Below are 15,661 nucleotides of genomic sequence, written 5' to 3'. Positions count from 1 at the left end.
AGGCGGATTCCTAGAGAAACACGGGAGCTCTTGCACCTCAGCGTACACCCCGGTCGGCTGGCCTCTGACGCGATCCTGACTGAGCAGGCACGAGATGAGAAAACTTCCCCCTGCGTGCTCCAGGTTGGCCCACAGGCCACACTTTGACCCATTTCAGGAGTAGCTTGCCCTTTCCTTTTGTAAACAGGGGCCCTCTCTCTTCTGAATCAGGCCTTAGGGTTGCCTTGCTAATAGGTTCTTCTTTCTGAGACAATTCTCTTACTGAAACTCTGGCTAACCACTTTTTTTTTTTCTTTCTTTTAAAGAAAAAGTGTAACTGGCTGAGAACCCCTGTGCAAAATGCTCCCAGGGCCTGAAGTTGAATTTCAGTTGTAAATTGATAGCGGCTGCGTTTATAATTCCCACGTGCGGTCTCGGCTCCCGAAAAGTGAAACCGTGAGGAGCTGGGTGGGAAATTCGAAGGCCCCAAAGCGCAACATTGCCAGCCAACGGCAGAGTTTAAAGAGAAAAATTATCTAACGCTTCAAAGCCGCAGAAGGTCAGGTTTCACAGACCACACTGGTCGCGAGGGAGCTTGGGCCAAACAGACCAAAGGCATTAAGGCCGTTCTGTGTTGAGTTTTGTATTGCATAGCACTCCTGGCCTCTCGGGGATATGGAAATAGGAAGAGACGCGTATTCTGCAGCACAGTCAGACTCAGGGAAGACTGAGACGCCGGACTGCCAGGCTAACATAAAGTTACGTGATATGTTTACAGAGGGGCTTAAAATCTCCCCTTGCCCGGTCCTCTGAGTGAGATGTGCGTAGTCACCTCCTGGTGTTCAGGGAGCAGAGCCCCTGGAGAATCCAGATGTGGCTTCCAGGTGGCCTATGATGACACTGGACACTGAACGGGGGCCCATCCATCCAAGGATGTAGCTTTGAAAATCAGAGACAGAAAAAAAAAGGAAAGAGCTCTGTGAAAAGACTGCAGGTAGAAGTAACTGTACATGTACCTAGTGGTGATATAATAATGCTTCTGGAATATACACTCGACAGAACCTTGAAATAACTTCGAGCCTTGATCACTATTAACAGAACTCAGAATGAGATAGGGAAGTATAATGATTAGATTTGCATATGCAAAGTGCAGGGAAGGTGTATGGGATAAGCGATAATACATTATACATACATTGTAAGTCATGGCATAGGCCCAAGCTCTGAAGATAATTGTTAAGGTTTGTGTGTGTGGGTGCTAATAGTATCCTAGTCTTGTCATTTGTTTCATGCAATTCATTTTAGAGAAATTCTAAATCCATATTTCTTTAAAAAGGAGAAAGAGTGAACATTTGCCAAGGGGGAGAAAAAAAGCCTGGGTAAGCCGGGTAGTATAAAAAACGAGGGAAAAACGAAGGGTGGCAGCTCACACACAAGGGTAAGAAGGAAGTAATTATTTCCAAGAGATGGGGAGAGGGAAAAGGAGCATGAATGTGGTTGGATGGATTTGGGGGCAGGCCTCAAAGAGGAAGGACTCGGTCCTCGAGTTGCAGGCTGCTCTGGACGGGCTGTGAAGGTGAAAGGGGGCAGGCTTGGACCAGTCCCTGGTGGAAACGGAGTAAACGGGATTGTCAAACACTTCTCATACGGTCTTGACCTCTGACCCTAGGAAGATGCTTTGAAAGAGTCAGCAAGCTCCAGAAGAATCTGCCAAGGGGAATTTTCAATAAAGGAGGGAGAGGATTTCAAGGGAACAAAATATATAAGATCATAATTTGTAAATAAAACCCAAACCTAACACAATCTAGCTTGACTATTTCTTGGGATTACTGGATTGTACTACACGGTATTTATTCTAATAAACACCAACGAAAAAACAAGACACCTGTTACACAAATGCCATTGTGGAGTTCTGAGTCGATGCGTGTGTCTTTACAGATTTACCTTACGAGCCTCCCCGGAGGTCAGCCTGGACCGGTCACGGCCACCCCGCCCCTCAGTCCAAAGGTACTAGATCTGTCTAGCACAGGCAGGGACAGTGCTTGGTGGAGGGAATAAGTCTGTGTAGTTAGTCTGTGATTCTTCATCAGGTAGAGGGTTTGTTCTCTTGGTGAAAAACACAACTGATCTCTAAAGGCAGTGATTCTTTCTCTGTTGGGGTTATCTCCAGCTTCATAACAGGCAGGAATGAATGAGGAAGTGTCTCTGCCTTCCTTCCTCCTCCCTTCTTTCCTTCTTCCTTCCCTTCCTCCCTTATTTCTTCTCTCCCTCCTGTTTTCCTTCTTTTCCTCCCTTTTTCTCTTTTTTGAGGTACTGGGACTTGAACCCAGGGCCTTCATGCTGAGCTATATTCCCAGCCCCTTTATTAATTTTACATTTTGAAACAGGGCCTCACTTAGGTTGCCCAGGCTGTTCTCAAATTGTGACCCTCCTGCTTCAGCCTCCCAGAGTGCTGAAATCACAGGCACGGGCCTCATGCCTGCCTGTGTGTTTCAATGTGGAAAATGCATGTTTCGTGGGGTGTTTGTACACAGCTTGAGTGACCAGTGGTTTTCTTCATTTGGCTGTGCATAAAAGTATCCTTGGCTTTATTCTACATAGTAGTTTCCTTCTATCTGTTTATTTTAAACTCTGGTTGACTTTAATCTGTTTTGTGAGCCATCTCAAATCATCTTTCTACTTTTGCAAGAAATATGGTGTGTATTTGTAAAATAATAGACAATGTCCTTTGGTGTTACAATGTTTGTATTTCGTTTCGTTGGAAAGGAAGATTTCCCTCCCCCTGAGATGCTTCTTGCTGTAAGACCGTTATGTCAGTAACGAGAGCTGTTGCTGGTTGATTATATAACCAATAACATCAAGGGCGGGGGCCAAATCCACGCTGGAGCTAATGGTCTTTTTACTTTTGGGTTTTCAGCTGCTCAGCCGTCTCCTTCCGCAGTGCCCAAAACTGAAGATCAGCGCCCCCAGTTAGGTACGTTTTGGCGACCATTGGACAACGGTGGAGAGCGTGCAGGCTCAGCAGGGTGTCTACAAGGTGTCGCTTTTAAATGGACTTAACATTGTGTTCTTTTTTACTAGTGCTCCACACACAAAATGCCACCAAACCACCAGTGCATTCGGTTAGAACCGTGGGATTTTGGTTGGCCTTTCTGAGCCCTGTGCAGGGAATGCAGGGGAAGCACTGTGTTTGCATGTAGCCCACTTCCGTGTGATTCTTTTAGTTTTGCAGGTGCTGTGTCACCTGCACCGGGTCCCTGGGGGATGCAGCGGGAGGGGGACCCTGGCTGTGGCCTGAGCATCACATCACGGCCGTGCAGGCCTGGGGCCGAGCGGGGACTCTGCACAGGTTTCCCCCGTTTATATCAGGGTCAATGTGTGTTCTCGGTGCCACGTTGGGAATCTGGGAATCCAAGCTCTGCCACGAGCTAAGGGCTTTAGCAAGGAACCTCTCTGAGACCCTGTGTGACATCTTGTCTCATACATGAGGTGGAGGCAGGTGGTTTTGTTTTTTTTTGGAGGGGGGTCATTTTCAGGCCGGAATTCACATCACACCGAGTCACCACCTTGGGATCTGAGTCTTTGGGATTTGACTTCTTTACTTTCTGTTGCAGACCCTTATCAGATCCTTGGACCAACAAGCAGCCGCCTTGCTAATCCAGGTGAGAGCCAGCTGGAGATACTTTCCTTACCTAGTTTTCTTTTGCACAGTGGTTACTTTGAAAGGAAGATTTGTATTGGTGAGAAATTTCCTTCAGCTGAACAAGTTTTAGTTTTAGGTCCCCCGGAATTATTCTCCCTAGTGGAAAAAAAAAAAAAAAAAAGAATCAGGGTGTAATGAAGATTTTAGCTTCAGCAGAGAGCACTGTCATCCAACCCAAGCTGTGACAGTCTTCCTGGTGTCTGCCCTACCGGAGTGCTACAGACAGGGTGGCTTCAGTAACAGAAACTGACTATCTCACAGCTCTGGAAGCTGCACATCTGCATCAAGGTGTCAGGTGCAGCCTTTTTGAGGCTGTGAGGCAGGATCTATTCTGGACCCCTCCCTTGGCTGATAGATGCCTGTCATCTCCTCATCTTTCTATATGGCCACCTTCACGTCCAAGCTTCCCCCTCCACTTGTCTTACAATTAAATTTATTGGTACCATTTAGCTATGCATAATGATCACATTCATCTTAGGGAATTTGTACCTGTACATGATGTAACTTGATTCCTCTTTCTTTTCTCATTCCCCTCCCTTTCCTTCAACCCCTCTTGCCTCCTTATTTACAAAGTTTTGTTTCCATTTTATCCTTCTTGTCTCATTTATTTTATTTTCCCTTCCTTTCCCCCTTCCCCCTCCCTAGTTCCTCTTTTCTTTTGGACATTGTCTTTCTATTTCACCGGATCTATTACACATTTTGGTCCTTATTTACGCTTTTGGTTTCTCACACCAGAGAGACAATGTGATATTTACACATGTGTGTCCAATTTATTCCACTTAAGAGCATGGTCCCAAGGTAAATCCATTTACCTAGAAATGTCTCAAGTTCATCCTTCTTTACTGCTGAGTAGTAATACTCCATTGTATTAAAAACAAAGAAACAAACAAACAAACATGTATTTTTTGTCTTTTCAACAGTTGATGGCATTTGGGCTGTTTCCAAGATTTTGCTATTACAAACTGTGCCGCTATAAACATGGGTGTGCATATATCATTGTGATATGATGCTTTTAATATCCTTTTTGGTATCTTTGGTAAGATACCAAAGAGGAGGATATCTGGGTCAAATGGAATCTCTAGTCCTAGTTTTTTAGGAATCTCTATACTGGTTTCCACAATGGTTGCACCAGCCTACACTCCCACCAACAGTGGAAAATCATCCCTCTTTCCCCACAGTCCTGCCAGCATTCGCTATTGGTTGATTTCTTGATGATAGCCATTCTTTCTGGGGTGAGGTGGAATCTCAGTGTTGTTTTAATTGACATCTCTTGAATGACCAGTGATTGAACATGTTTTCATATATTTATTTGCTGTTTGTACTTCTTCATCTGAGAAGTGTCTGTTCATTTCAGATGCCTATTTTTGGATTGGATATTTAAATTTGGGGGGTCTGATTTTTTTCAATTCTTCATATGTTCTAGATATTAGTCCTCTGTCTGAGGAACAACTGACAAAATTTTTTTCCCATTCTGTGGGTAGTCTCTTCACTCTGTTGGTGATTTATTTTGCTGTGCAAGCTTTTTAATAAGATGAGATCCAGTTGTTGATTCTTTGTAGTATTTCCCGTATGATCCGGGTTTTGTTCATGAAATATTTACCCTAACCAATGTCTCCAAGAATTCTGCCTATTCTCTCTTCCAGCAGATATAGTGCTTCTGTTTTAATATTTAGATGTTTGATCTATTTTGACTTTAGTTTAGTGCATGGTGATAGATGGGTCTAGTTTTAATCTTTGGCATGTGCAAAGCCAGTTTTTCCAGCGCCATTTATTAAAGAGGCTATATTTCTTCCAGTGAATGTTTTGCCCCTTTGTCAAAGATAAGGGGACTGGGTGTGTTTTGGATTCAGCTACCTTCCCCGTTTTATAAGGGTACCAGTCATGTTGGAACATGGCCCATTCCAGTGACCTTACTTTGACTTGATTACCTACATGAAGACCTAGTCTCCACAAAAGATCACATCCTGAGGTCTTGAGATTTGGACTTGAACAGAAGAATTTTGAAGGGACACAATTCAACGCATCACCCAGCAGATACAGTAATAGGTTTTAGGAAGAGATTCTTTACTCCAACCACGAGACTTCCATGTAGGGTCCTCTCCCATGGTCTGTTTCTGAGCTTAGCTGTGAGAAGAGAGTACAGGTTCTTAATTGGCCCATTGGTTGCCAGTCCCTCACCAAGGACTGTCACCTGTCCTCACGTTTTAGTGCCAGCCAAACCGCTCTGTTTGTTTGTATTCAGATCAGAACCAGCTGTGCTGGCAGCAGTTTCAGAAAATCGCAGCATATGCTACATGTCCCCTGCTGCAGATTCTCATGCCAGGGAGTCACAGGGAGTGCGAGCTGGAATGTTTATGTCCTAAGCACCCAGACCCAGCCAGGGCTGGGAAACAACAGCAATAGCAACAGAAAATTCAGACTCTCCCAGTGTCCATCCCCACGGGAGAGTGCAGACTGTGAGACCATGAAATAGCATTACTAAGCGACTGGCTGTTCGACATGAAATTTTGATAGACGTTAACTAATTCAATAAGTATTTTTTTAAGCAGTTGGGCAAATAAAAGGGACTTTCATTTGCTGCTTTAGTCCAGACCCAAATGAGGCACTCAACAATGTTCTGCTGAGCAATTAAATGGCAAGAATAATATGACACACATCTTTGGCTCAGGAGCTGTCACCTGGTGGAGGGAGGAACACGGGTTCTGATGACACTGTCCAGTGCACGGGATCACGGGGTCCCTATGTGAGTGTCCCTGGGGCCATGTTTCCTGCATGGGCCCCGCTCATACCTCTGCTGAGCCTTCCACTTGCCTCAGAACCATTCGAATAAAAATGACTGCAGTTTCGAGATGATTATAATCAATCAGCCTGCAGGAAGACTGATCTGGCAGCTACGTTCAGGACAGATTAGAAGTCGCCGTACTCTGGGAATGTTAACACAATGATGTGAATTAACAACCAAGCAGCTCCCCACCCTGTGCTGCCCCCCATCGATGTGTTGATGCCTGTGGGTTCCTGTGGGGGGCTGCTATCAACCCTGAATGTTAAATGCATCCTACAGAAGAGTAATCAGAGAAGCCCAGAGAAGTCAAGCAGCTTTCCCTGAAGCGCACAGATCAAGATTGGCTTTTTTCATAGCCTCTAATTGAACACAAAGGGAGGAGGGAGGTTGTATCAGTCTGTGTGCACTAGAGAAACAGATATAACACAAGATATACAAATGTATAAGAAATTGCAAGATTGGCTTACAATGGTCAGCCAGAGTTGGATGAGGAAGCACGCAGAGGGTATCTGGACACTGGAGACAGAAAGTTTCAGTGCAAGGTCTGGAGCTCACTGCAGTCCCATGCCAGTCCATGTCAGGAGGCTGATGGGTCTCCAGTGGAAGCCGGGAGATGACGTCCAAGGTGAAGATGAAGGATGGAGCTCCTCTGAGGAGCAGAAGCAGATCTGTCCTCCTTCGTTTCCCCTTTGTACCATCCAGGCAACCAGCTGCCTTAGGGGAGATCTACACCCTGGGGTGTGGAATTGCTGAGAACTTAGTTGAGTTTCTCTTACTCAAGTTGACGCAATCAACCAACCATCACAGAGGTCTTGGAGAATGCGGACCACAAGGGTAGGAAGGAAGGACTTCCCTTGCACTGAGCATTCAGGGGAGGAATCTGAAGTCAGCTAAGAAGAGGAAGGAGTCTGGCTGTGCCAGACAGGACAGAATTGGCTTTGTGTTTGCATGCTTTGTCTGAGTGGAATCCAGGCTGGGCTCAAAGGTGCTGCCTGACTGATATGGAGGATGTGGCCAAGAGAAAGTCACCTGTCCGTCCACAGAGCTCCAGCTCTCCCAGGCGCCCTGCCCTCTCCGTGCACTGCAGCCAGGGTGCCCGCAGTAGACAGAGGGACATAGCACACAATTCCAGGCCTGGACAAAAGTCCCAGGCACCTTGGGTCTGCAGCTCTGGTGTCACAGCATCTCAGACCTCGAGACCATTCCAGTGGGGCTTGGGAAATTGGTAACATCCAGTCTTTGACTTGTAGTTGAGTAGCTTTAGCATTGAGCGCTTTAAAATTTAGTTTATAATGATGAGGCTGTCTATTTATCCTTAAGCCTTCTGTCATTTGTCTTTGTGTGGCCTTCCATGTGCCTTTGATCTGTTACTGAGGAAGCTTCCTCCATCTGTCTTGCCATTCTCTGATAAACAAATCATTCATCCATTAAAAGTTGCTGCCTGTAGCTGGGCTTGGTGGTGCACACCTGTAATCCCAGCACTCTGGATGGCTAAGACAGGAGGATCACAAGTTGGAGCCAGACTCAGGCAGTGTAGTAACTTAGTGAGACCTTGTCTCAAAACAAGAACTAATAACGGTCTCCGGATGGAGCTCAGTGGGAAGGCCCTGGGTTCAGTCCCCATAGTGGCAAAAAAAAGAAAACCACAAAAACAAAACAAAACAACAACAAAATGCCGCCTTTGCTCTTCATTCCAACTCTTTTAAGTCATCCTAAATGCAAAGATTTCATGCTGCAGCCTGAATGTGCCTATTAGCTTCCCAGTATCCCAAATGTCCAGGCACTCTGTGCTTCGGACAGCACTTCTCCTGCTGAGAAACGTGTGTCCTTGGACCCTCGTGTCACATATCTATCATAGGTAACTCAGCTTTACGTCCCAGCAGAATGGCTGAGGGTTGGACAGAGCTTCTGTAATGAACTGAAGTCACTTTTCCACCAAAGAGCTTTCTGGACTCTGTTCCGTGGCTCCCTTGACGCTGGGTGGATACTCTTGTGGGGTGAGGGGCGTGAACACGCACCCTGCTTCACACAGCACTGCAGAGCACTTTGGGGGATGTTTTGCCATTTGTCAGGTGACGGACGCATGGGATTTTCCAGGGGGAGCCCACCAAGCTCCAGGCCCAGGGAGAGGACCGCTGAGAAGGATGCCAGGATGCTGCAGAAGGGTGTACAGTTGTTAGTGCAGGCCTAAGCATGGCAGCCTAGAATCTGAGTTCCAACCTCTGCTGACCTTGGACAGCAATATCCCATCCCCTTTCCTCCTCTGTCCAGTGCTTTAATCACATGACTCTTATAGGAATTAGATAATTCTCACAGTGTTTAAGACAGTGTGTGCCCGCACTAAGCTACCACAAGATTTCAGCCAACCCTGAGCACCATCCCAAGCTTCTGTGTGGCCAACCTGGTGGCCCTTGGGTGTTCGTCTTTCTTTTGGCATTTCTCATCTCTTAGGAGACCTTTCTAGAAACTCTGGCTCTCGGTGTACACAAACCATGACAGTTTCACAGAGCGCTCACTGTGACAGTGGCCCTGCAGGGAGGTCCTATCTCAGCCACACCCACTGTACAGCTAAGGACACTGAAGCCCAAAGAGCTGAGAGAGTTGCCTGGGGTCCTCTCAGTGGCACAGCCAAGATTCACCCAGCACGGCGGTGCCAGATGCAAAGTTGGTGCTCCCCACAGAGCCTGCCTGGCCCTGCCACACGGGGTATCTGAGCTGCACCAGCCTCTGGACAGAGGCCTCCCCAGGGCAATCACCAACACCAGCTTCTGCAGAAAGTGGCCCCAAACCAGTGTCTGTGGGTGCTGGCTGGGCCCTGGCTTCTCTAGTTGTGTCCTTGGGCCTGCCTCCCTCTGTGGTCTGGGAGCCGATGAGTCTTTTGCTCTTATTGCTGTCTCTACCTCATTACCACCGTGTTTCTCTTTCACTTTTTCCCTTCTGCTTTTTAAGATTGAGAGAAGCATTTTCAGAATTTTTAGTTTTGTTAGTCTGTGTTTGCAGCTCACGATCCCATTCATTGTGGGAGTGGTGCACACATGTCAAGCTGCTTCATTCTTTTCACCTCCCCTCCACCCCTCCCTCATCTCTTGGTCCTCTGCCCTTTTGCAAAAGATCTGTCTCCCTGTTTCCTATTGTCTCTGCAGTACATAATAATTCCACTCATCTCGGGAAACTGGTACTGTTATGGCTGTGCCTAGATCTCCCCATAAAGCCCCAGGCAATCATAGGTGGGGCTTTCTCAGAGCTGGCTGGATCTACAGTGTGTGATGCTGGGATTGACTCATGGTATAGTGCTGGGATTAAGGGTGTGAGTGCCATGCTCCCTAGTAGCCTGGATAAGATAAAAGGGGCAGAAAGATGCTGAAGAGGTTCCTTGCTTGCTTTGCTACCTTCTGACTGCCATGAACCATTTCTCCTCTGCGATGCCCCTCTGCCATGTGCCACACTGCCCTGGAGCCAGCCAATTGTGGACTAAAATCTCCACAAACTGAGCTAAGTAAGCCCTTCCTCCCTTAACTTGTGGGTGTTGGGTATTTTGTCTCAGCAATGAGAAAAGTAACTAAGACAGGTCCCTAACCCATCCTGATCATTTCCACTCTCCTTTCTCCCCCGTCTCTCCTTCCCATCTCCACAGCCTGCCTCTGCTTCTTACCGTCTCTCTTTTATTTTGTTCTTTAAATGACTTACATTTTGGGTCTGTCATATTACAGGAGCCATGTGGTACCTCACCTTCTGTGTCTGATTCATTTCTCTTAGTATCACGATCTCAAGGTTCATCCATTCTCCCACACGTGACTTCAGTGCATCCTTCTGTGCGGCAGAGAAGTGCTGCACTGCGTGGACACACCGCACTTTCTTTATCCATTCAGCTGTTGACGGGCTTATGGGCTGCTTTTTCAAAACACTGAAGATAAAATTCCATCTGACCCAGCTCTATCACTTCCTTCTGGTATCTCCCCTAAAGAGCCATCATATCACAGGACACATGCATACCCGCTCATGGCAGCACCTCTTTCTCTTTGGCTGTCTGGGGACAGTACTTTTCTCCCACAAGTGGAAGAGCAGTCTTCTGTCCTCCTACAGCCCTGCCTGCTCCCTTTCATCCTGCCACTCTTTCCTTAGCCCAAATCCTATCATTTTAGTTTTCCACCCTAGGGAAAAACTAGCTGCTCCTTCCTGATGTCCCAAGGATGTCATAGAGAGAGTGAGAAAAGTAGTATGAAGGGTTTTACCAAAGAAGGAGGACTCATCAGGAGGAGGTGTGGGTTCTGGTGTGCGACAACACTTGTCTTTCAAGTGCTTCTCTTTCTACTCACTGGTTTGGGACTTTTAGGCCTCTCCAAACCCTAAGCATTCTTGTTTTACAGAGTCCTGTTCATATCCCAAAGTGTACCTCATTGCAGGTCGCACGGGATTGTTTTGACAATAAAGCAAGAATTTTAACAAATGCCTTTCAAATTCTGTGGCCCAGAGTTACTCACTCGCTATAGTGTTGGCCATGGCTTGCCAGCAACCGTGGTGCACCCTGGGGCATTCTTTTGCATAGTGAGAAAACAAGCTCTACATGCAGTGAACTTTGTTATGAATATTCAATGTAACCATTACTGCGTTTGATAGCGTGTTATATTTTATAACATTACCTGAAGCATTTCTAGGTTTTACGTTGATAGTTTTATTCTCAGATTTGGAAACGGGTGAGTTTTGCTCACAAATAGCTTAGTTCTGTATCACAGGCTGGAGTCTCGCATTGTCGGAGCTACGGAGTACAACAGCGTGTGGGACATCCTGCTTGTCTGCCCTTTGAGCTTTGAGTTCCCAGTTGTGAATGCAAGTCTCCCACTGTCCAGCTCTTTCAAAGGAAGAGAGAGAGGAGAACACTTCTCTCCACTGCTTCCTTCCTACACATGTTTATAAGGGCAGGGGACAAGAGACGCATTCCTCAGAGGTGAGGCTAGGGCTTGAACAGGCCCCAAGTGTTATTCTAGCTGTTCAGGCAGGGCTGTGTATTTATATCAAATCTGTGGAACTGCTCTCTGTGAGAGGAAGTCAACACTGAATATTTATTTTCAAACAACTGTATATGTTTACAGGGAAGCATATGTTAGAGTGTTAAATCAAAAATCCATGGTTCTCCCTTATTCCTGGGTCATCTATGGAATTTTTTTTTTTCAAATTTTCATCCTTTGGTTACAATGTATTTACTAAAACCATATGGACCTTCCTTATCATGCATATAATGCATATTAATGAAATGTTGGACGCAACAAAGCTTGAGGGAGAACAGTTTATATATGTAGTTCAAGAAAGCAGCAGAGGCTTCCATCACGATGAGCTACAAGCTGTTAATGCATTTCGAATGTGTTGCTAGGCTGAAAATGAGACTTTTCCAGTACACATGCAAAAGAGGTGACCTTTCTCACAGTGCTGTTGCCTGGGCGAGTTCACATGTATCCACTTTCGTGTAGCCAGCATGGAAACAAGGATTTATGAGTTGGGTAATTTATATAGGGAGCTATATATATATATCCCTTTTTATATCAGGAGAAAAGTGAATTTATTATTGATTTTCACAGTTCATCAGTTCCCTGGTGAGTGACGGGTGGAAGGTATTTTAATTGTTGCCACATCTGCTGATATTCCTTATCGTATCATAAACAGCATTTGTGTAATAATCCCAACGCAGTGCTGTAGTGAAGTTTGGGGAAAACATGTACCTCCCGTCAATTTTTAACTTCTAAAGTCTGTGTGACACACCACTTTTGCTTGTCCTGGCCCTCCACTTCAAGGTCAATATTTACCTTCTTCTCTCCCTTACGGAGCCTTTAGTCAACTTCAAACATTATGACACCATGGCCAGAATGGTATGCTTAGGTCTTTCTGATTGAGGAGACATTAACGCCATCTCCATAGGCTTTCAAAGGGACTTTGTATCCCTGGTTAGGTGACGCAGGGCAGCGAGTGGATTTCCATGAGGATGCATTTGCTTCCATACCGGAAATGGGCAATCTCGTTGGAACAGAGCCAGCTTTTCTCTAAACTTCCTTATTTTGAGTGGGTTAATTCTCTTCTAGGAAAACTTTTGACAGAGCTGCTTGGTGAGTGCCAGCAAAATGTTATGTTAGGAATAATGATGTTTACTTCCATTCTCTATCTTTTTCCATAAACTTTTAGATGTTCATTTCCTCAGCCTGACTTTTATTATTTTATGTGACCTAGCCAACACAAACGGTACGAAGTCATTACTGCCATCCACAGAAGGGCATTTGCTGCCTCACAAAATAGGAAAAAAATAGCTCTTTCATTCCTAAAACTCCAGGTGGAACTGGCTGTTCTTTGAAGGAAGTCGTAAATGGATGGAGCCACCCTGACCTTTGCCCTGCGTGAATTCCCTCCGTTGCACAAAGGACTTGGGTTTGTTAGCTCAGCCTGAGAGGGGGCAAGGATGGTCATCATCCTAGGCCAGGTTCTCTAGATGCAGAGCTGGGAGTACGGGTACTGGCACAAATGACTCATTCAGGGCGTCTTCTCCAGAAGGAAGGTGTGAGGGAGAACCTCCTTTGATGGAGACCCTTGCTCAGCCTGGTTCCAAGGAGACCTGGTTCTTTCCTTGAAGCTAGGGCAGCCTGTGCTTGCCTGTGTTGATCTGGCCATGGGATTCCTGGGATGGATGAGGAAGCCCCTGTCCAGCCAGGTCCAATTCTCTGGAGACATGGACAGCCCAAGAGCAGCCATAGCCCAGAGGTGGGGACAGGCCTGATCTGGGAACCCAGGCTGCCCACTAGGATGTCCCACTCTCATTGGCCTGCTCTCACTGGTGCTTTGTGTCCTCTGTCATCTCCAGGTAGTGGTCAGATCCAGCTGTGGCAGTTCCTCCTGGAGCTCCTATCTGACAGCTCCAACTCCAACTGCATCACCTGGGAGGGTACCAACGGGGAGTTCAAGATGACGGACCCCGACGAGGTGGCCCGGCGCTGGGGAGAGCGCAAGAGCAAGCCCAACATGAACTACGACAAGCTCAGCCGCGCCCTCCGCTACTACTATGACAAGAACATCATGACCAAAGTCCACGGGAAGCGCTATGCCTACAAGTTTGACTTCCATGGGATCGCCCAGGCCCTGCAGCCCCATCCCCCCGAGTCGTCCCTCTACAAGTATCCCTCGGACCTCCCGTACATGGGCTCCTACCACGCTCACCCACAGAAGATGAACTTCGTGGCTCCCCACCCTCCAGCCCTCCCCGTCACCTCCTCCAGCTTCTTCGCTGCCCCCAACCCCTACTGGAATTCCCCGACCGCGGGCATCTACCCGAACACTCGGCTTCCAGCCAGCCACATGCCTTCCCACCTGGGCACTTACTACTAGGCACCCCACGGAGGCCTTTCCCGCCATCGCGCCACCACCACGGATGCCACAAACTCTATGGGACAACAGGGATCAGAAGTGCCTCAAGGGGGTGGAGAAGCTCGGCTGGGGCTGGGAAAAGGAACCAGGAGAGTCCTGAAGACTCACAGTGGGGAGGGAGTTACTAAAGTATTACTACAGACCTAAAGAGGGTGCTCGGAGTGGGACAAACATGGACATGTCACCTGCGGGCCAACCTTGCCGAGGACGTTGTGGGTAGAAGCATGAAGTCAAGAGGAGGAGTGCCAAAGAACATGGCCTTAAATAGAGTAGAGACCGTAGAGTAGAGGTTGGGGTCCTGCTCATGAGGCCTGGGATGCAACTCAAGCAATAGAGGTAACACAGTCTTGGCCTATCACACCGTTTAGAGTGTCATGGAAGGAAAACTACCTGTATTTAAAAATAGAAACATATCAAAACCAAAACAAAACCAGAAGACCAGAGAGAGACTGGCCCCCTCCCCGAAGCTGGTATGGGACTTTGAGCGCTTGCTGTTTTGGTTGGAATCACATTCATTCCCTGCAATGGGAAGCAAGCAGCTCTCTCCAACTGTGAAGATGACCAGTTTCCATCTCCTTTACAGTACTGCAGGAACTGTGAGCCAGGTGTTGGACTGAGGATGTGAATAGAGTGAGTGTGTGGTGGTAGACAAAGAGCGGAAGGAGGAAGTTGAGGAGGAGGAGGAAAGAAGTGAGAAGAAACTTCTCTGGGTTTAGGACACTTTGAGACCAGGGAGAGTGAGTCGTGGGTTCTCGTGGTCTGATACAGTCAGTGTTGTACCAAAGCCAGTGTTAGGAGGAAGAACATAGCCTCATGGAGGGAGGGCGGAAGTAGAATTCAGGACCAAAAATGTGCATCTCTTTTTATCTTTGTCAAAAGAAAATTTAAACTGGAATTGTCTGATATTTAAAAGAAACGTTCAGGACCTCAGCATTACGGGGGCTCTGTCCCCACAGGGTCAGGTAAGAGACAGCCTCTGTGCCGTCACAATCAGAGATCACATATGCATTTGGGGTAGGCGGGCTCCAGTTTTCCTTTTTGAGTCGCGAACGCTGTGCGTTTGTCAGAACGAAGTATACAAGTCAATGGGTTTTTTTTCCTTTTTATATAATAATTATATAACTTATGCATTTATACACTACGAGTTGATCTCGGCCAGCCAAAGACACATGACAAAAAAAAGAGACAATCAATGGTATAATGTGGCCTTGAATTTTAACTCTGTATGCTTAATGTTTACAATATGAAATTATTAGTTCTTAGAATGCAGAATGTATGTAATAAAATAAGCTTGGCCTAGCATGGCAAATCAGATTTACACAGGAGTCTGCATTTGCACTTTTTAGTGACAAAAATTGCCTAATAGAAATTTGTGCTGAACGTGATGGGTTTTGTGTTATCATTTCACTTTGGGAACTTACACAGCTGAGCCCTAAGCAAACAGAGGCTCTCTTATTCCTGGCACCTTGTACAACAGAAGGACCCCAAAGTTTACCTTGGAGCCTCTATATTTATTTCTTGAAGGGAAAAGCACCTCTAATGCTGAGGTTGAATGAGAGAAATTGCAGTTCAGTGCTGGTCACAAATCACCCTAATTCCTGCTAGGACCCTAAAACATTTTTCAAATGGTAAGCAAGACACTGCTCTTAACACAAGCTGTATCTACTATCATTATTGGTAAGTAAATCATCAGAGGCGACTACAGTTTCCCCCCTGCAAAGCAGCAAGGGATGGGTTCTAAATTTACCACTTGGCCTCTCTAAGTATCTCACCAGCTTACCACAGGCTGCTATGATTTT

General features: G+C 46.5%; 1 protein-coding gene across 4 annotated transcripts in view; it reads left to right on the top strand.

Annotated features, from left to right (window-relative positions):
- The window catches only part of Erg (v-ets avian erythroblastosis virus E26 oncogene homolog), a 241,204-nt gene extending 225,962 nt beyond the window's left edge, over positions 1-15,242 (top strand). For all 4 annotated transcript variants that reach the window (XM_013504784.1, XM_005375761.2, XM_005375760.2 and 1 more), the window contains 4 exons: positions 1,915-1,983; positions 2,894-2,950; positions 3,591-3,638; positions 13,303-15,242. In XM_013504784.1, the coding sequence (XP_013360238.1) occupies positions 1,915-1,983; positions 2,894-2,950; positions 3,591-3,638; positions 13,303-13,823 (695 nt within the window). In that variant the 3' untranslated portion in view covers positions 13,824-15,242. The remainder of the gene's footprint in view (positions 1-1,914; positions 1,984-2,893; positions 2,951-3,590; positions 3,639-13,302) is intronic.
- Positions 15,243-15,661: the final 419 nt, after the last annotated feature.

The sequence above is a fragment of the Chinchilla lanigera genome, unplaced genomic scaffold (assembly GCF_000276665.1).
Source record: "Chinchilla lanigera isolate Chin_1 unplaced genomic scaffold, ChiLan1.0 scaffold00006, whole genome shotgun sequence".
NCBI lineage: Eukaryota > Metazoa > Chordata > Mammalia > Rodentia > Chinchillidae > Chinchilla > Chinchilla lanigera.
This window is presented reverse-complemented; position numbering and strand designations above follow the sequence as displayed.